At 47.0% G+C, this 21,327-nt stretch overlaps 1 protein-coding gene across 4 annotated transcripts in view; it reads left to right on the top strand.

The window, feature by feature from the left end:
• Positions 1-21,327, top strand: part of MGRN1 (mahogunin ring finger 1) — a 110,757-nt gene that overhangs the window by 13,535 nt on the left and 75,895 nt on the right. For all 4 annotated transcript variants that reach the window (XM_054041176.1, XM_054041179.1, XM_054041180.1 and 1 more), the window contains 3 exons: positions 4,698-4,816; positions 6,375-6,463; positions 13,809-13,955. In XM_054041176.1, the coding sequence (XP_053897151.1) occupies positions 4,698-4,816; positions 6,375-6,463; positions 13,809-13,955 (355 nt within the window). The remainder of the gene's footprint in view (positions 1-4,697; positions 4,817-6,374; positions 6,464-13,808; positions 13,956-21,327) is intronic.

Genomic DNA, 21,327 nt, shown 5'->3' on the forward strand with positions numbered 1-21,327 from the left:
ATTTAATAAAATCACTTTTTACTTATCAATTAACTCAGAGTATGTATTAATACCTGGGGGGGGGGGGCAAACAGCTGTGCATCTCTCTCTCTATCTGTGTTATAGAGGGCAAACAGTTTGAGTTTGCCCTGCATAAGCTTTATACAGGGTAAAACGGATTCATTTGGGTTTAGATCCCATTGGGAGTTGGGCATCTGAGTGCTAAAGACAAGCACACTTCTGTGAGCTGTTCTCAGGTAAACCTGCAGCTTTGGGGCAAATAATTCAGACCCTGGGTCTGTGTTGGAGCAGACGGGAGTGTCTGGCTCAGCAAGACAGGGTGCTGGAGTCCTGAGCTGGCAGGGAAAACTGGTGCAGGGGTAGTCTTTGCACATCAGGTGGCAGCTCCCAAGGGGGTTTCTGTGATCCAACCGGTCACAGTGTTCACCTCCTTATATTTTCATGACTATTGCACACTGTATTATGACTCTGTCACCACAGGTAACTGCCATCTTTGACTTGTTAGGTAACCATCTAGCACTAATTTAGTTTATTTCCCCAAGTCTTTACGAGTACCCCCAAGGGCTTCTGATGCTGTTCTGGCTCTTTTCCTCTTAGCTCCTATAAACCCCTTGCCCTATGCTCTCTAGGATTTGCACAGTGCTGCGTTTCTTGCTTGGAATGTCTGCCTTTCAATGAGCACTTTACGTGCATATGCATTCATACATCTACTAGTTGCCCTAGGGGAGGAATGGAGGAATAGTGTTTGGGGTCACATAATGGCTGTCCTCTGGACCATACACCTCTGGCTCAAGGCAGACCCTTACTACTTTAAGGCAGAAGGGGCATCCGCAGAGCAAGAATTCACATTTTGACTTGGAAGTCCTCCCCAGCTTTGGATGGCATATACAGCCTGCCATCAGTATGGCAAGCTTTATTTATAGACTTTTCCATAGCACTGAGTGCCTCACACATTCATTATCCTTCCAACACCCATCTGAGATAGGGCTGTGATATTGTCAGATATCTTGCAAGCTAAATGATGTCAGGCCTGGGCAGTACTTGTGAATGAGAGGCCTCTAGGGCAGTGGTTCTCAGCCTTTTTTTGTTTGCAGACCCCTAAAAAATGTTGAATGAAAACAGGGCCGGCTCTACCATTATTGCCGTCCGGACTGTGCCGCCCCAAGAATGGACGGAGTGCCGCCCCTTAGCATGTGCCACCCCAGGCAGGTGCCTGGAGCCTTAGCAGGTGCCTGGAGCCAGCCCTGAATGGAGACGCGGACCACTTTGGAAATCTTAGACATAGTCTGCAGACCTCCAGGGGCCCAGTGACCACAGGTTGAAAACCACTGTTCTGTGGTAACAACAAACTTTCACGGACCCCTTAGACCAGGGGTCTCAAACTCAATTTACCTTAGGGCCAGTGCCAGTCCTCAAATCCTCCAATAATGTCACTCATGCTGCCCAGAACCTGCCCTCCAAACTCTGCCCCCCACCTGCCTAAGGCTCTGGGAGGGAGTTTGGGTGGGAGAGGAGGTCTGCGGTAGTGGATTGGGGTGCAGGCTCTGGGAGGGAGTTGGGGTGCAGAAGGTGTGAGAGGTTGGGCTCTGGGAGGGAGTTTGGGTGGGGGAGGGGGTCTGGGGTGCAGACTCTGGGAGGGAGTTTGGGTGCTGGGTGCAGGCTCTGGGCTGGGGCAGGGGGTGGGGTTGCAGGCTCTGGGAGGGAGTTTGGGGGCGGGAGGGAGTATGCGGGGAGGGGATGGGAATGCAGGCTCTGGGAGGGGGTCAGGGGGTGCGGTGCTTACCTGGGGCTCCAAAGCGGGGCATGCTGGGGGGACTGCGGGCCGGGGGGACTCTGCCCCCGCAGCTTCCCATTGGTTGCAGGGGCGCTTGGGGTGGGGGCAGCGTGCGGAGGCACAGCCCTGCCCTGGGGCTTCAGGGAGGGGCCAGCAGCCATGTGGAGCAAGCACGCAGGAAGCCGTTCAGCTCAGCTCCACTCCGCTGCCGGTGGTGGCCGGGGCCACAGGCCATTTTAAATCGCCCGGGGGATGCACGGGGGGGGGGGGTGCTCAGGGGCGGGACCAAGGGAGAGACCCGGTCCCAAAATTTCTGGAGCCCTGCAGCCCACATTGGAGAGGTTCTCAGGCCACAGATGGCCCGCGGGTCGGGACTTTGAGACCCTGCCTTAGAAATAGTCTGCAGACCCTCAGGGGTCTGGGGACCACAGATTGAGAACCACTGCCTTAGGTAAAATCCTGGGTGCTCCGGGATGTAATATAGTGGAGGAGAGATTCTTGACTGAGTACCGAACAGATGCTCTAGCTTGTAATTAGAGGGTGGCTGTGTTGCTAGGTGGGCCATCTTCTGGATGAGAACAAAAACAGAGATCTAATCATTTGTGGACGTTAAAGATCCTAATAGCATTTCTCAGAAGTGTGAAAATACTAGCTGTAATGTCCTGGCCAGATTACAGTCGGCCAGTTCTGTTCCACCTTCCTAAAATCCCTCCTGCAGTTCCAGTTGGCTATGATATTCTGCCTCACTTCTCATCCGGAACTGCTACGTAGCGTAGCATTGCTGTGCTCTTTTGAACAGCTGCTGGGGCTGCATTTCAGTGGTGGGCAAAGTGATCTATGTGGGGATAGTGCCTGCTCCTGCAAACCTTACTCACACGAGTAGGTCTATGCAAGGTTGGTTCATGGTTGTATAAAGCACTTTGAATTCCTGTGGGAGAAAAAGCACCATGGATGCTCTGATGAGGCTACTAAAGGATACAACCTCCTTTGAATATATGGGGATTTGTGTACAGTAATGTTAATGTGAACTGCACATAAATCCAGGTTTATTGAGATGAGCTATAACCCTGTTAACACGTCCCATTCATGGAATACAAAACCAGAGTCAAGAGCAAGCCATCTGACACTGAGCCAGGATAATCAGCCACTGCAATTCTGAGATTTCTTGCAGAGGAATTTTCCTTGCAGTTAATCAGATCAAATGCATCAAAACATCCTCCTGCGTGACCTACATAAAATGTAAAATTGATTCCTAAATCCTGCTTTCACAAACCACAGCATAAGCATAAATATCACAATGCATCCTTGGCTGGGTGGCTATATTGAGCAAAAAAATCTGGCTTGGATTTGTAACCGGAATAGCTTTTCCTTTTGCTCCTAGTTGCCTGGGGGTCTGTGGTTTGGGATACCTCAATACTGCCATGCTGCTGCAGTGGACTTGGTAGTGGACCTAGGTGAAGCTTGTGATTGGTGTATCCAGGGAGCAGGCTTGTTTTTAAAACACAAACATCTGGAGGTCTGTGAGCTTGTTAGCTGAGCTCAGCAGTGGGGAGCTCATCATTAAAGTGGTACCAGCTGTGAAGGGTAAAAAAAAAAAAAAAAAAGCCTTTCTTGGAGCCAAAAGGAACAAATATAATTGAAAAAGCAGAAACCTTTCATGAAACCTCTCTTGTTTTTAGAGAGCAACTCACCAGTTCTGCTAGCCAGATGGATGGAGAATCCCGCCCATCGAATTCCTCTCCTTCCTCTCCATAACCTTCCAGATGCAATCATTCTAGGTAGTGCTCTTTTGAGGGGCCCAAAATTCCTGTATATTGCACCGAGACAAGACAGTGAAGCTATATTCGGCCCATTTCCTTTCTCATTGTGGGCATGGAAAAGCCCCAGTTCAAAACTGCAGGAAGATCGCTCGGTTGGGTCTTAATAGGTCTGTGCCACCTCTCACTTCTCTGTGCTGTGAACATGTGACAGCTGCATTTGAGAGCTGCAGTTGCCCAAAGCGGCTAGCTCTTTTCTGCAACTGACTAGATTGAGTGTGGCATTGTAAGTAATTCAGTTACTGCTGGAGGGGGGAGTTTCAATGACCTTGCACCCAGCTTCGTCTCACACCGTTTGCTGCCTCAGTTCATCCCCTTGAAATGGAATTAAATGAATCTGTGGCGAGGGAAAGTTGTGTTCAGTCTTGGGGTTTATCTCTTACAGATGTCTGTTTTTTACAGTTATAGCCGTCTGTGTTTAATCAAGGCATGCATCTGTGTGGGTTACCTCTAGCACCCTATCTGTAAAGACTTAATGTGTTTTCACCCTAGGGGCATGGGGAGGGGAGGAGAACCAAGCATTGCTTGACAGTCACTCCTCTGGCTGTATGAGGAACTACATTCATGGGATCTGAAAGGAAATGTGTCTGTTCCTTATTGGCTAGGCAGATGGTGGACCTTGAAAATGAGGTTGGAATGTGGGAGAATTCCCAGAATTCAGCAGTTTTGTGAAGAATCTGCCCCTTTCCTTCCTTGGGGGAGAAACTTATGATAGGGTTAACAACCCTGTAATACATGGATTCCAAGACCATGAGGCCCCACTGTGATCCTCTCCTCTGCCCCCCTGTATGACACAGGCCAGAGAATGTCCCTGATATAAGTCCCATTTGAAGTAGGGCATATTTTTATGAAAAACGTCCAGTGACTTGTTTTCTGTAGGGTTCTCGATGCTGCTTCTTGCCCAGTGCTGTTGGCGCTGACTCCACATGATGTAGCGTTGCCAGGAGCTGTCTAATGCGGCACTGCGATTTATGGCTGTTGCCTAAAAAAAAGTCTTGTTTGTGTCTTATGCTCCCCCACTCAGCCACCTTCCCCCCCAACTAAATGCTGCACATTTCTGCCATGTTCCAGGAATGAATCTCACGTTAATTTTTTTCTCTTTCCAGGAAACTACTTTGCAAGTCACTTTTTCATGGGAGGTGAGAAGTTTGATACCCCACATCCCGAGGGTTACCTCTTTGGGGAGAACATGGATTTAAACTTCCTGGGGAACAGACCCGTTCAGGCAAGTTCACATGTGCTGTTAATTTCACATCTGTATGTGTCTGTCAGTAGGAAACCCAGCTTTGATACTTACCCAGGAGGAGACTGAACATTTTCTTGAAGCTGGTGCACAGTACTAGGGGATCGGGATGTTCCATTTCTGGCTCTGCCAGTGACTTGCTGTGTGATCTTGGGCAGAGGTATATTTGTGAGTGGGCATCTGGTATAATGCCCCATCAGCATGGAGGATGCCATTTTGAGAACAAAATGGCATCCTCCATGTGGCAAAAGTGCCATCCTGCCACAATCCAGCCCCACTGCAGCACAGGTTTTGGGCAAATCACATAGCCTGTCTCTGCTTCTGTTTTCCAATTTGCAATATGGGGATAATGCCTACCTCTCAAGTGTCTGACAAGACTGTAAAGAGGTCTGAGATCCTGGCATGGACAGCAATATGGAATTGCAGAATGCTCTGTTTGGAGAGAGATTTTTTTTTTCTTGTGATTGCTTTGGTATGAACAGGAAGTAACAGTGCTGCATGGTTCAGTTTGTCACGGGTGACAGCTCCTGACTCTCAAATTTGGCATTTTATACAAGCTTCCAAGTCTTATGAACAGCCTTGATATGAATAGCCTAATTGCCATTAGTTCTTTTTTCCCTTTAATGCAGACTGCTGAGCTGAGTAGTTCTGATCTGATCTCAGCACTGAGGATGAGAGACACTGATTCCCGTATAGTTACCTTGGAGTCACTTGTAAACCTGTTGCACTGCTATAACCTCCTGGATTCTCCTGCAGGGAGGTTTTAGACCTGGGGATAAATTCAGTGCAGGCTTTCAGCCAACTCCCTGCTGCCAAAGACCCTGTCCAAGACCTTTTTCTTTTTCCCTTTGTGTGCACCTCTGAGGCTATTAGTTCTGACTGGGAGAGAAAGGAAATTGGTCTCTCTTGAACAATGACAGTAGTCTTGGTCCTGGATTTCCCCGTGGGTCTTTTCCTCAGACTTCCCCGTTTTGAGCAGGAGAAGAGCTCAGGTGGCCAAGCCTAGGCTGTAGTACTTAGGAACGTGTTATATTCCTTCTTATCAAACTAAGGATGGAGATTTATTTTAGACTAAACAAATACCAAACTTTCCAGGAGGGGAGTAGAAAGCACAAGCATGAAGAGGTGCTTCCTCCTGCCTGTGGCAGACAAGTTAACAGTAGATGTGCATGAGCTGTGAGGTATTTAAGAGACCGATGTCTGGTTGTGTTGAAAAGTGCTGCATTGGGACAGCATGGGCAGCTTCAGGACAGGCTCTGCACTGTGTCCTGCCAGTGTGCATACACTCTGCTGTGGGGACTGCTGCTGAGCTGGAGAGGGCTGAGTAGTCTCTCTGGCCTATTCAGCTTGAGTCTCTCTACTGAGCCTGCCAGTGGGATTGCTGGTTAGTGCCAGCTGTGGTTGGTTGCAGCCCAGTGTTGACATAAGCATGATCTCGGACAGTGTGGATGTTTCTTGTATTAGATAGGCTGCATCTTGTTTAAAGTGTCAATTCTCAAGCTGGTGTGTTAACAAAGCAACTCCTTGCCTCTCATTCTAGTTTCCCTATGTCACACCAGCTGCACATGAGCCTGTGAAGACGCTGAGAAGTTTGGTGAATATCCGCAAAGATTCTCTACGTCTTGTGAGGTACCTTTACTGACCAAACTGTTTGTTGCATTGAAGGCAAAGGGTGGGTCATACCTACATTTGATGGCCTTCTCTTCAGAGCACTAAGTGACAAGTCCTTATTCCAGTGACGCTCCCAAGGGAGGTCAGAATATTCAGGGTTCACATGTGATTAGTGCTGTCCAGGGCTTTTCAGATAACTCCCATTAGTTATTTCCCTAGAGTCGGGTAATCAGCATTTCCAACCAGCGCCTGGGGAGGCATCTTTCTCCAGAGGCTGAGTAGAGCAAACACTGCCTTGTAGGAAGCTGTGACACTTGGGTTTCACTCAGGAACACTAAAACAAATGGAAAATATTAGTCATGTCACTAAACCTGCAGACAGATTTCTTTCTGAACTTTTGTGTTTGCAAAGCTAGAAGTTGTTTTTGGTGCAAGGCCCAGGCAAGGAGGACTGATTAGTTTTGAATAAAACTCTGCCTCAGATTTTTCTTGCTGGCTAAGACACAGTGTAGTCCCACTTGATCCACACGTTTTTAGGTGACTGTATCTCACACTTCTAGGGAAATAGATCATCCAGCCTAACGGGTCTGTATCTCACTGCTCTGCACCTAAATCGAATGCAGCGATAGCTAGAGTTTGGTCTGTGGATTAAACGTAGCTGTGGAGTGTCTTAGCAATCAGCCTGCAGCTGTACTTGTTTAATACAGGTGTAGAGCCTTGGGGTAGATCTAGGTCCCAGCATACAGTCTGAGCAGCCTGGCAGCTGCATGGAGCATTTCATACAGCCCCTAGAGTCTCTGTGCAGTTTGTCATTTTATGGAAATTTATGCATTCCTGGTAAGTTGCCAATTTCAGGTCATGGATGGGCAAGGTTTGGGTGCCTTGGTATAAAGTGTATGGCAGTGTAGTTGTAGCTGCTGGGAGCTTAAATGTATTCCTTTGCTAGACACTAACAATCGTGGACTGCACAGACACCAGATTTATGGCTTATTACAATAATCTGTAACCTACTAATCCCCTCTTTTTGTACTATGACCACCTTGAATGGTCATAAGAACATAAGATATATGCTAACTACTTATGCTAAACACTCTGTTCCACCTTGCATTTTGCTGTGACACTGGGAGTACCTTTCCCAGCCCTGAAGAAGAGCTCTGTGTGGCTTGAAAGTTTCTCTCTCTCACCACCAGGAGTTGGTCCAATAAAAGAATTTGTCTCACCCACCTTGTCTCTCTTGGTAGAAAAGGGATTAGATTAGCCAGAACTGCACTTGAAACTGATCAACCTTGTTTTTCTTTGAAAACTCTGATTTGTCTTTTTTAATGGTCAAAAACTCAAAGTGATGGTCTCAGAATGAGCTGGACAGGTGGAGAAGGAAGACGCGCCTGCTCAGATAGTGGGCCTTGGTAAACGTCCATGTTCTGAAGATCTCTTGGCTCTTCCACCCAAAGGATATGTGTGTCTCCATTGGAATAACACCTTAGTTTCTGCTTCCTTTGAAGCCAGGACTCGCTCTGTAAACAGTGTCTTAGTCCTCTAGGACAGTGCTTCTCAAAGTGGTGGTCTGCGGACCGGTGCCGGTCTGCGAGCCATCGGCTGCCTGTCCGCGGTGAGTTTCCTCATAAGATAATAATATGGCACTGGTCCCTGGCACATTGGGGAAAAAAAATTGCCGGTCCCCCACATCAGATAGCTTGAGAAGCACTACTCTAGGAAGCATATGTTAGCAATGCACCAGCTCTCAGATATGCAGTCTTACATCTGTGAAAGGGCCTGCTGCTAGTACAGGAATTTGTAAGTGCTAATCTTAGCTCTGTCATTGGTCTGCTGATGGACAAGTCATCTCCCTGCTTTGTGACTTAGTTTCCCTGTTTGTCAAGTGGGGAGAATGAGATTGACCTGCCTTCCGGGGGAGTTGAGGCTGCATTGCTGTTTGTAAGGTGCTTAGTGGTGCCACAGCGATGAACTCACGTAGATGCAGGTGGTAGCACTACAGGTCTGTCTCATCTTACACTGGGGTTACGTTCCGCGATCAGCGCATAAAGCGAAAACCACGTATAGTCAAAATTACATTGAGTGTAATAGCGGGCGGAATCGCCCGCACTACAGGAACAGTATTTAAATTGTTATTTTTCTCGTTTTGTTTTGTTTTGTTTTTTGTTTTTTGTTTTTGCTGACCACATAAAGCTGAATTTGCACATGTTAAATGCATGTAAGATGCCACAGACCTGTATCTGCTTTCACATGGCAGCCAGTCTTACTGGTCCTGGGTCAGCTCCAGAGCATGGTCAGGGCTCGTTGTTTAATTTTCTCTTGAGATCAGTATGTTTAGGAGTTCTAGTGACCCAGATATTTAAGGAATTTTAACACTTAAGGGTTAGCAGCCTTTTTCACAAGGGAACAGTCTCAGTTTGCATTGTGCTGCCTGTCCTGAGTGGAAGTTCGAACCCCTCTCTAGGAACATGCAAAACCCCCTCCCTGACCTCTCCAGCAAGGGTTTCTTTGTGATTGCAAACATGGAAAAACAGCCAGTTCATAGTTCTCTGGAGATTCTCCTCTTCTCTCCCTCCTGTCCCTGTAAAATGAGGCTGAATTTGGCTCACTTTTTGATGGAAGGTGAGATCTGACTGTAAAATTCCCACCAGCTCTTTGGCTTTCCCTGGCTCCGGATTGTTAGCTGGAGTCTCACCTGTCTAGAGGGCGAGGTGATTCTTCTAGATTGCAGTTCAGAGCTTTGGCGGAGGGTGTGAGGAAACTTCCACTCTGGCTCCCGGCCATGCTGTGACTGGTGAGCAAAGTTCAGTGTGTTGCCAATCCTGAAGTATTTATGGTGGTCACATGAAGAAATTCCACACTCATGAATGTTCCCTCCTGAACCTCTGTGTCTTTGAGAACTTTTGTGAATTCCTGATTTCCTGCCCGGACCAGACTGTGTTAACTTCAGAAGGGGCAGGGGTGGACTCTCCTGTTGAATGTAACCGAGTAAGATGGCCTCACTTCCCTCCTGCCCTGCCACTTCATAAGCTGACTGTGAGTTCCTGGTAGGAACTCTGCCAGCTGCTGAGTCCCCACAGGAGACAGAACAGCTGCAAGCAAATTGTCACCATGCAAAGTCCTGGGAGTCAAATGGCTGAGGATGTTTTCTCCTCTTGGTGCTGTGAATAAGTTTGAAAGTAAGTCAGGAAGCCAGCGTAAGTCAGCAGCTCCTAACCTGGATGGCATCTCCAGTTCTTGGAGGGAGATTCAGAGTCCTGAGGTGCATTATGTGTGTGGAAAGAGGCCATCTCATGGTGGGATCTTGTTGCCCTCTGCCGCTGCTGGCTTCAGCTTCCAGTCATTGGTTCTTGTTCTGCCTTTCTCTGCTAGATTAGAGAGCCCTTTAGTACTCAATATTTTCTCCCTGTGAAGATACCTGTTCACTGTAATCAAGGCACGTCTCAATCTTTCTTATAAGCTAAACAGATTGAGCTTTTTAAGTCCCTTACTCTAGGGCACTTTCTTCAGCCTTTGAATCATTTTTGTGGCTCTTTTCTGCACCGTGTCCTATTTTCTCAACATCCTTTTTAAAATGTGGACCCCAGAACTGGATGTAGTATTCTAGTATCAGTCCTGCCAATGCCATGAAAACGCTCTTCACTCCTCAGTACTCCCTGTGTATCCATCCAAGGAAAATATTAGCCCTTTTTGCCACAGCATTGCACTAGGAGCTCATGTTCAGTTGCTTGTCCACTATAATCCCTAAATGCTGTTCATAATCACTGCTTTCCAGGATACAGTCCCCCTTCTGTAGGTCTGGCCTACATTCCTTGTTCCCAGGCATGTAACTTTTGCATTTGGCTGGATGAACATGTTTTGTTTGAATGGGCACAGTTTAATAAGCAATCCAAATGGCTCTGTATGACTGCCTTGTCCTCCATCATTATTTCACATTATATCAATCTTTGTGTCATCTGCAAGTTTATCATCAATAGATTTATATTTACTTCCAGAAATTTGATTAAAATTGTTGGCTAATATTTGCTGGCTAGCATGCGTGCACGTGTTTGTGTGTGTACACACTAATATATATTATCTGCAACATATAAATATATTGGTATGCCTTGTGCACCATTACCGTTAAGCACAAATATTGCAACAGTGATGTAGCCTAAACTGGCCTATACCGTGTCTCCGCCAGTGATATTCCTGGCCAATGCCTGCCTGGTTGCCTATATGAAATGAGGTCTAGGTTTTGGTACATTTCCCACTGGAGAGGTGTCCCCATCACCATCCCCTTCCCCATCAAAATTGGTACTGATTTACCCCCCCCTCCCCCATGTCAGTGGTGGGTGGTGGCATGGAGACAGACCTCTCCTGAGCCTTTAGGGGGGGTTCTTCGAGCTCAGGGGCAGGCACACTGGCATGGGATGGTGCAGGGAAGCTTGCACTGCTGCTCTCTGTGTTGTACCTGTCTAGAGCAGTGGTTTTCAACCAGTGGTCTGCAGCCCCCTGGGGGTCCACAGACTGTCTAAGATTTCTAAAGTGGTCCGCACCTCCATTTGAAATTCTGTAGGGATCTGCAAGTGGGAAAAGGTTGAAAACTGCTGGTCTAAAGGTTTCTGCTTCCTTCAGTCTCCCAGGCTGTTGGTCTGCTTGAAATTCCAAAGTTACACTCGCGCTCGCTCGGAGAGGTTGCTGATCTGGCTATGCCTTGCCACGCTTACAGCCTTGAGCTTTGCCGTGAATTTATTCTCTTGAGTGGCACTGGTAACCACACTTAAATCAGGTCTTTATCTATTTGCATAATCGTGCAAACGCAACCTGGTCACGTTTTTCTTTGGCTGCCTTATGTAGGTCACAGCAGCCACGGTTTCAGAATGGCAGCTATTTCTTGCTTTTGTCCTTTTTAATCTAGCAAGTTGGAAAAGCTCTGGTGAAGAAGCCAGTTCCTGTTTTGACCTAGGTGAACCCTGGAGAAAGGTCTGTCATCTCCTGCTTGATTTGTGTGGAATATTCCAGATAGCTGTGCACTAAGGAAATAAAAATAAGGCTGTAACCATTCCTTGCATTGCTGGTTTAATTTGACTATTTTTAATCTTTATTTGGCAGCTTTTATATTAAATCGTCGATGCTTTAAAACCTCATACCTATTAAATGCCCGCTTAAGGTGGAATTTATGTTGGTGTTGTCCAGAGGAAGCAGCAGTTATTGATCTCACTGAATGAGGTCTAAATGGGTTCCCTTGGAGACATCCTGCTAAAGTTACATCTAGCTACATCTACTGTGTATTCCTGATAGCTTCATAAAGTGCTCTATATGGCCATTTGGGAGAGAAGATCTACAGGTGCTCTAGAGCCAGAAGGATTCTAGGCAAAAGCTCCTTTGTTATCCAGACCTTCCTGAATGGTTTGTCCACTAATTTAACCAGCTGAGCCTCAGATGTGCTACTGGTAGAATGTTAGAGGCTGGGCTTGGGCAGGAAACTCAGTATCATTATAGGCATTTAAAAGGCAATCTGTTTAAAACTGATCCACAGAAATAACTTTTCTACAAGCACATAAATAACTAAGGCACTGTAATGGGACGGGACTCACCACCTCGGTGCCTCCTGCTGGCTGTGCTGGGAATTAGCTCTTGGTTGCCAGTGAGCCTCCCTCTAGTAGCGTCTCACCGCCGTCACTTCTGCTCCACCTCTAAGACCTGCATTGCTCCCTGGATCGCAGCGTCCTCTTCTGGGCATGGCCCTCTAGCCAGGCCCAGCGCTTGAGGCCCCTGCAATGGCAAGGAACTAAGTGAGATAGACCCAGCTAATCTTGGCAAGTGACCTGCACCCCAAACTGCATAGGAAGGTGAAAAATGCCCCAAATCACTGCCAATCTCACCTAGGAGAATATCTTTCTCGACCCTCCATATGGCGATCAGTTAGACCCTGAGCATGTGAGCAACAGCCAGCCGTCTAAGCACGTGAGAGAGAGAATGCTCGGTGTCACCTCAGAGCCCAATGTCCCATCTCCAGCCATACTCATCGCTGATGAAGGAAGGAGATATTAAAAAAAAAAAAAAAAAACCTCTCCAAATATGTTGTGGAGGGAATCCCTTTCTGACCACTGCAGGTGTCCAGCTGAAACCCTGAAGCATGGCCCTCAGAACATAAAGGTGGTGATGGAGTAGCATTTTAAATTACATACTTCTCTGATTTCCAAGTGCATCTTGTCCTTTCTGTATCTCTCTGTTAGGGCATGTCTACACTACAATCTTAAATTGATCTATGTTAGGTCAACTTACAGCCACCGCAGTAATTAATGTGATGGCTTACGTCCACGCTGCCCTCCCGTCGATGGTGCGCGTCCTCACTAGGAGCACTTCCACTGGCTGAAGAGGGGCAGTGTGGGGGGCTGCGATCCAGGGCTCTCAGCTCTTCACTGCTTCCCACCGGGAGACCAGCTGCCTGGCCAGGCCTTCTTACCTCCCTGCTGAGAGTGGAGGGGAAGCTGCCGGTGTGTTTCACCTCCAGCGGCGTGATCCATGCCCAGAGTCTGGTCAGCTGCCATGCTCCCAGCAGGGAATCGAGACACCAGGGGACAGCAGGGCTCCCTCTGGGGAGCCCGGGTGGCAGCCTAAGCCAGGAGCCTGGGTGGCAGCCCAGCTTGGGGCGGAGACCCAGCAGCAGCCTAGCTGGGAGCTGGCTTTCTTATCAATGTCATGGCTCCAGCGGAGCCGTGAAATTGACAAGAATGACAGCCAACGGCAGTCGATGTAAGGAACAGTGTCACGCTGACGTAAGCCCTATGCCTCTTGTGGAGATGGAGTTATTATGTCGTGTACTAGGGCACTTACATCGGCGGAAACCAGGCTGTAGTGTGCATTGTCCATTGCGCGGATAACTTCATTTATAGTGCTTTCTCTTCTGTAGGATTGTGACTGTCACCTCCCAGGGACTGAATAGAGTGACACTGAGATCAGCTAACAGATGTCAATAGCAGGCATTTTGCAGATAGATAACCTCTGAATGAGATTCAGGTGCTTCTTAGGGCAGATCTCCTCCTCTTGGTTTAAATGCTCATCTCAGTGAGACTTGCGCTTCTTGGGGTTACTCCCAAGAAAAGGTGACTTGGATGGGTTTAGGGGGGTATCTTGATCTGAGGCAGATAACAAGGAAATTTAGGCTGAATATCAGAAAAACCTTCCTGACAGTGAGCTCTGCCGGAACGGTGGAACTCTCTGCGGTGACATGGTGACCCATCGCTTGAGTCATTAAGACTGTACTGGACAAAACTTAACATACTCTAGAAACGCTCTTACACTGGCCTCTGGGGATGAAGTAGGTGAGATAGTAAGTCTCTTCCATCTGTAATGTTTGTCCTGACTCTGGCTTTTTCTTGTAGGTATAAAGATGACCTAGACAGTCCTACTGAGGAGAACGGGAAGCAGAAAGTCCTGTACAGCCTAGAATTCACCTTTGATGCTGATGCCCGTGTTGCCATCACAATCTACTGCCAAGCTACAGAGGAATTCATCAGTGGCATGGCAGTGTAAGTCGTGGGAAAACAGATTTAAAGGGGCACTGGCGACTTACAGGTCACAAGTCTGTCTGAAATTTTTCTCCTGGTACAAGTAACACCTAAGGAGGCAGGAGAGAGCGCGAGGTTTCTCCTTTCCAGTTTGCTTGCTTTGTGCATTCAGCAGCTCTGTATATTAGTAGTTTCCCCTGTTAGTTGGTTGTGTGGGTTCTTCCATGCACGTTTGGGAAAAGAAAACTAAAACCATACAGTTTGTCAGGGAGACACAAAGTGTAACTCCTGAAGGTGTAAACTAATTTTTTTAAATTGATTGACTAGATTTGAAGAGGATGTCCCTTTTCATTGGGACCCCTGGGTCAATGGAACTGATGCGGTGAGAATGAGCGCCCTTCAAGGATCAGGAGAGGGAAAAATGTGTAAGGAATCAAGCTGCCTCTCCCCTACTATTGTGGTTAAATGACCATCTTATACAATTAATTATACTGAAGGGGCTCTCCTGTGTTTTATAGGCAGTATTGCCTGTTAGATGTTTCCCTCCAGGTGTCTACTCTAACATTTGCATGGTCGATGGGGGTGGTCAAAGTTCAACCAATGCAATTTTAGTGTGGCTTGTATTGTCAATATAATTCAGTCATGAAGACTCAAAGTCCTAGTATGCAATGCTTAATGTAGGTCAGCGTATCTAGGCTGTGTCCAGTCAAGGCGGAGTTTCCTATTTTTGGGCTGTTTTAGTCTCAAGGGACATGCTTCTGTGTTTAAAGACCTAGGGTGCTCTTTTTTTTCCATGCAATTTAAGTACACATTTGGGGGCCTGTTGACTTACTACTGCAGGCCTCTGATGGCATGATTTGTAGACCCCTCTGTTTATAAATAGCTCAGGATCTTTTGTTGCTAACAGAAATGTGCAACCTGGAGAAGCTTCATGTAGAACTATAATTGATGACTGACATGTCTCTACAGTTAGCATTAAGGGCTTCTGCAATTGTGTTCTACATCATACTGGCTTTCAAAGGAAACTTGTGTAATTTAAGATAAGTGATCTATTGATGATTAAAGCGAAAAAAAATCAAACAGAATTCATGTCAAAAGACTTGCTTTAGGCACAATATAAACATCCTGCTAATGATCAATGAATGTTATTTTTAGAAATGAGGCCAAAGACTGAACATTCCCATCCTGATGTGAATTCCTCCAAACTTGGAGGGTGTCCAAAGTCAGGATTTTGATCAGGCTCCTCTCTAGTTTTGTTAAAGCCTGCAGCTGTCTTTACTCTTTGTGAAAAGTAATAAATTAGCTCCTCTTACAGAGCTTTGGCACCTCTTGGGAAGCTTTGAAAATGCAGCTCTTTAGCCCCAGTCTCTCCTGAGCAGTGCAGTGAATAGGCAGGCTCCTAGAAATCCTAACTGTTTCCAGGTTATGTTTTCGTAAGTCTTTAAAAATGTTTCCTGTGAATTTAGTGCTAGCAAAGGTCTTGGCTTGACACTCTTGGCACTTGAAGTCCTCTGTCCCTAAAACTGGTGCAACATGGCTAGGCAGCAGTGCCAGCTTCCCTCCTACTGCCCTGCAGAATATCCCTCGCCCTTGCTCTGGAAAGAGGACCATCTTTAGGGACTATGCCTTAATGTTGGGGTGGCATAGCTGTCCAGTGCGCAAGCTCTTAGACTGAAAGAGCACAGCTGGGTTCTGTTCCTGCCTTTCATTGATCCCTGAGCAAATCAACCATGCCTCAGTTTCCCCACCCATACAAGGAGGATAATGAGGGCTTATGACTGGTAGTGGTTACAGTTGCAACAGAAGCCGGTGGACTCTTCTGAAGCCAAGATCCTGTTTTCATGCAGATGTGGTAGGTAATAGGGATCTGGGGAAGAGAACAGCAAATATAGACTTTATAAGCTGCTTTAATTCAACCCAGACTATTTTCCCATGTGATGGTGGTGGCGGCTCTGTAAGCACATCTTGGGGCTTGTGCAGCTGCCCGAAGTGGGTATCTCTGCTTCTCTGGATTTAGCATGCTGCTACTAAAAACCTTCTTTTAAAGCCCCGATTTTAGCTTTGCCAAGCAGTTCTGTAAGGGCAAACACTATAATTACTTTGATTTATTCTCTTCAAGTTCTGGTGGAAAAAACAACTCTGGGCTGCATTTTTAGAACACCTCAAAGTGGAGAGCTGCATTTTTAGCACACTAATTGGAGTGAACGATCACTGAGGGTACTTTATCTCCATTGGTTTGATGGTAACATCTCAACTGAAGGGTCAGTGTGTGCAACTGTTGTGTGTTTTAGAATCAATACCCCCCTCCCTTCAGACTGATATGCCCAGCGCTTCCGGGGGAGGAGCAGGATCTCTCTGAAAACCAAACTCATTTTTTCTTCTTAAGTGGAAGCCAATCTCTGAAGCAGGAGAGGCTTCCTCCAAAGGGTGCCAAAGTGAACATGTTCTCTTAACCACCAGTCTGCAGTGTGCTCCTTGGAAGTTCTAAATGGCTGAAGCTCACTTCCCTGGCTGCTTTGCTGAAAGACCCACCCCACAATCCCTAATCACACTAACATGATGTTTGCTTCAGTCTCCTGCTTGGAGCATGGCTTGGGCCTCTTAGAGACATTTTGCTGCATTTTGGAGGAGGGACTCTCAGATCTTGGGGAGAGGCATCCTGTGCAGAGACCATTCATCCATGGACCACAACCCCCCATGGCCTGCTTATCCTACAGTTCTATCCAGAGCTAATAGGTCTCCTTCCCTTTGCTAAGAGAACTGGGATCCATTTCACAGACAAAAGGAAATCTCCTCCTGGAATGGCTCAACACTCCAACTGAAAAAGGAATGACATCAATACCATGGGAATCCATCTTGAAGACACAAGGAGGGGAGACTTGTCTCTTCTCTGTCTGAGACTTGTCTGTCTGTTTCATGGGACAAGCTGCGTTTTCTGGAATCTGTTAGGCTGGGGAAGATGGCATGTGTGTGTTGTATGAGCAGCCTGTGTGTTTCATTTGCATGATTAGTAGCTTTGAGATCCCTTCCCTCATCTGTCCAAAGCCTCACATCACACTGGCATGTCATGCTCTTTGTTAAAACAGGGTACCTAGGGATTTTCCAGCTGCAGGTGTCTTGCTGAATGTCCCAGAACCATTTCCTAACTGTGAGGTCTGAGGGTTCAGTAGTCCCCTAAGGGAAAGAGTTGGAGTCAGCCCCATGACTGGAGTCACTTAAAACTAGCCATCTGGGCTGGACGTGCGCTTTAAGGACCAATTCTGTGCTGCCAAAGGTGACCTGATAGTCTTGGTTTCTAACTGCGTGAGGATATTGCTTGTGCAGAGCTTTTCCTCTCCATGTGCTTTAGAGACAAGAGATACTATTCCCTGGATTACTTATGCTGCACTGTTTTCTTGCAGGCACAATGAAGCACGGCTGATTTCATTGGAATGATTTATTACATTTCATTTCTATTAGTATTAGCTGTTGCAAAACCACCCCACCCAACCCAGTCTCTCTTAAACTGACAGCACATGTGACATGGGGTCACTTACCTGTTACACATTCTGTTTGCATGTGGGATTTTGAACTTAATTCCTTTTGATGGCGGTGACCCAGCTAATCAAATGTATGGCTTGGCCTACTGGCTGCATTCAGTTGAGTGTGTACAAAAAGGAGGCAGCAGTACTAGATGAGCCTCTGGTCACTTAATAGTCTCATGCTTATTCATGGCCTGTGAAAGTCCTTTCTGCTATAGACACTCATGCTTAATTTGGCTTCTCTGTACAATCAAGGAGAAGGGTGTGAAGCAATCCAGGGCTGGGAATTTGCTGCTGGGCACAAGCCTACTCCTGTCTTTAAGGCCAAAGCCTGCTTTGAACCATACAGATAGCAGCCCCCAAAGAAATGCTGTAGTGCTTGGAACTCATATGCCATAAAACTAAGTTCCAGAGATTTCACTGCTCACAGGTAAATAAGAGTTTACCCCCCTCTTGCCTTACATGCTAGTGCAGCTGCAGAGAAACTGAGCAACTTGGGCATGCTGGTTAGAGTAAATATGAAGGCAGCACCTCTTACACAGCAAGTCCAGCTAGCAAATCTAGATCAGCTACAGTCTTGGGATGGTGAAACCTGCCTGCCAAAGGGCAGATTTCACACACTCAGCAGGCCAGCGTTTCTCTGGGGCTGGTGCGGAGAAGCTGTGCCTTTTCCTGGGAGAAAGGAGAGAGATGACATTGCACTACGTGGCAACCTGCCACCAGGTCAGGAATGGACACACAAACGGACACGGGATCAAACCCCAAACACGGTGCGTGACCTGTCCTGCATGGGTCCTAACTGCTCTGACGGAGACCTGAGGGGTCTGACTTTTCATACTCAGCTATTTAGCAACATTTGTCTAGCTTATTCTGCCAGTAACATCTCATTGAATTGAAGTGATGCCTATGCCTGACTTGTTACACTTACGTCTGAAGGGGAAGTAAAGTTGACTGCGGATCCCTTTCCTAGGTGAAAGGAGAGGATGCAGTATGGGGGAGCGGGGTGTCAATTCCATGCCAACTCCTGGGACTCAGAACATCAGCAAAGCACTATTGGCTTTCCCAACTCTTGCCGCTCTCAGCGTGAAAATCCACCAAGAACACCCAGACCAAAATGCAAGCTGCCTACACTCAGACTTGCAGATGGAACTCAAGTGCATCCCCAAAAGGCAGACCCATGCTCTTAAATTTTCTTCTGTGCTGCTTATTGTAAGGCAGGCTGCACACAGGCGGTACATACAGGCTTTTGAAGCAAGATAATTCTAAATGTGGGACTGGTGTGGAATGCTACCCTGTTTCCCCGAAAATAAGACATCCTCCGAAAATAAGGCCTACTTACAGTTTTGCCTCTCGTTGTAATATAAGGCATCCCCCCGATAATAAGACCTCCCCGATAATAAGGCATCCACCGATAATAAGGCATTTTTCATTTCTGAAAAATAAGACATCCCCTGAAAATAAGACCTAGCGCATCTTTGGGAGCAAAAATTAATATAAGACACTGTCTTATTTTCAGGGAAACAGGGTAACTACATTGGCTGACAGTCCATGTGGTGGTAGTTGTGCCCATCGATAAAATGTCTTCCTAGCTGCGATGATGAGAACATCTGCCTTCTTGAGCAGGTCTTGTCTGAGGAGCTCCAAATGCTGTGCAAGCTACAATGAAGTACAGTCTTGTGGCTGGGGAAGGCTATCTTCTCCCTCATCTCTTCTAGCAAGTCCTAAGAATTGTCTAGTGATTAGCTCAGGGGATGGGGACTGGAACTCGAGGCATTTGTGTTTCATTCCCAGTTGGATGTGACCTTGGGCAAGTCCCTTTCGTTCTCCACTTCAGTTTCCTCATCTGTATGATGGGGCCGTTAACACCTAGCCAGCAATTGAGTTGGTTCTTTGATGTCATTGAAGGAAGGAATCAGACAGGTACACCGTGTACTCGCTTTAGCTGATTTGACTGTACGGGAAGTTAAACCACACTCACCTGCGTGCCCTATAATTCACACACAAAGCAGCTGTCACTTCCCACCTCCCCACAGCACTTTAATAACAGAGGTTGCAGCAAGATCTCCTATTACTACAGCTGTGTTATTTTTATGCTGTACTGTTCTGAACATTTTTTAGTACATTGTAAAGTATTGTCATAAATCATTAAAATGAAACTAGCCCAGCAAGAATGAACAAAGCACGTTTTAGTGCAGTCCCCTGGATTGTTTTTATTATTTGCCCACCCGTCGATTTGCAAAATCAGTCTTTTGCACCCCGTGCAAGTGAGTCCACTGACCGTCTAATTAGCCTGGCAAAATTCTACCAGCCAGGTCCTTAGCTGGTGTCAATGTAGTGGCAATGGATTTCCGGTGTAACTATGCCAGTGTACACCAACTCGGGAGGAGGTCCTGTATGCTCACTTGCCTGGGGCATGTAATTTTTGGCTCAGGCCGGCTGGGTAAGACATCCTCAGTTCTTTCTCCTCCAGACATTTATGCTGTGCTCATCACCAAGATAGCTGAGGCCAAACTGGGAGGCCTAAAATCAGAAGTTTAAACTCCTAAAATAGAAGTGGTCTCTTTTTCTCCAAGCTTCCTGCTCCCACTGGCTTGAGTGGGATTTGTAAGTGCACAGCTTCTCTGACAATCGGCGACTAAATCCTAAGGACTTGATTGTGGATTTAGGAGCCTAACTTTAGGCCCCCCAGTTTGAAAGTAGTGGCCTGAGCGCGTAAGGGTAAGGGCAGATGAGCAGGCGCTTTCCCTGGGTTGGTGCTCTTTAATGGTAGGTGTGCAGTGGTGCTCAAAACAGGCCGTGGATAGCTAACTATTGATCACGTGTGTCAGAACAGCATTAAATCTCTCGGCTGTTAGGTGGGTGAGTGGTGTAGCTGTCCTGGAGCAGCTTGCTGTGGACTCCAAAGAGAACATCCCCTGCTTTAGACTGCCAACCAACAACTTGGAAATGGAACTGTCAGCTAGTTAAAAGTTCATCTAAGGAGCCAACCAACTGTACCATGCAACCATGGCAACAAAAGCATTACTATGGAGCTCTGGGAAGCTTTAAGCTCTGAATGCAAGACAGAAAACATGAGGGAGATGACTGCTGTTGTGTAAATATGTGGGAGCTGCATCGTGCTCCTGGCTGGAGCAGAGGCAGGGCACAGTAGGTGGTGGCGGCTGTTGTCGTGTTCTTTGGAGTCCTCGTGGGAGCTGTGCCTTACCATCTCTCTTCTGCACGCGCTGCGTTAGTTACCTTGGCCGAGTTGTATTTTGTGGAAGTTGCAAGTGTGCTTCCCAACCACAGCAGGCGCTTTAGTTCCTAACAGTCTGTGAGCTCCACTTCTGTATCACAAAAGAGCTAATCAGATCCTTAATCCTTTTAAGATGCTGAATCCAGATCTCCTAGCCATATGTCTACTCCCTGACTTCCTCTTTCCTTGCACATTTTCCTCAGAGCCATGGTCTTGCCCTTCGCACACCTCTGCCCTTCTCTCATTCTCTTTCACCTCAGGAGCCTCGCCTCCCATTCTCCTTGCCTCCCTTGCTTGGTTTCTCTCCATCCCCTGCTCTTTGAGCAAGCACAAAGCCCCTGTTTCAAGCCATTTGTTTTTACAGAGCCGCTGCTATTCCTCTCCCTTACAATGGAGGATACTGAGGATAACAGCCTATTACTATGGCTAACCAATGGAGTTACTCCTTTAACTCAAGTACCTAAAGGTCTGGACTGTAGGTCCTGGGTTTGAACTCTGCTAAACACCCCTTTGCTTCCCCTGTGATTTGTAAGACATTACTTACACCCTGGACATGGTAAATAGTTGCACCAGGCGGAAATTTCCTTGGATGCTTACAGCCCTGCTGGAACTTCTAACTTGGGTTAGGGCAGAGAAC

Source organism: Malaclemys terrapin, chromosome 10 (assembly GCF_027887155.1).
Source record: "Malaclemys terrapin pileata isolate rMalTer1 chromosome 10, rMalTer1.hap1, whole genome shotgun sequence".
Lineage (NCBI taxonomy): Eukaryota > Metazoa > Chordata > Testudines > Emydidae > Malaclemys > Malaclemys terrapin.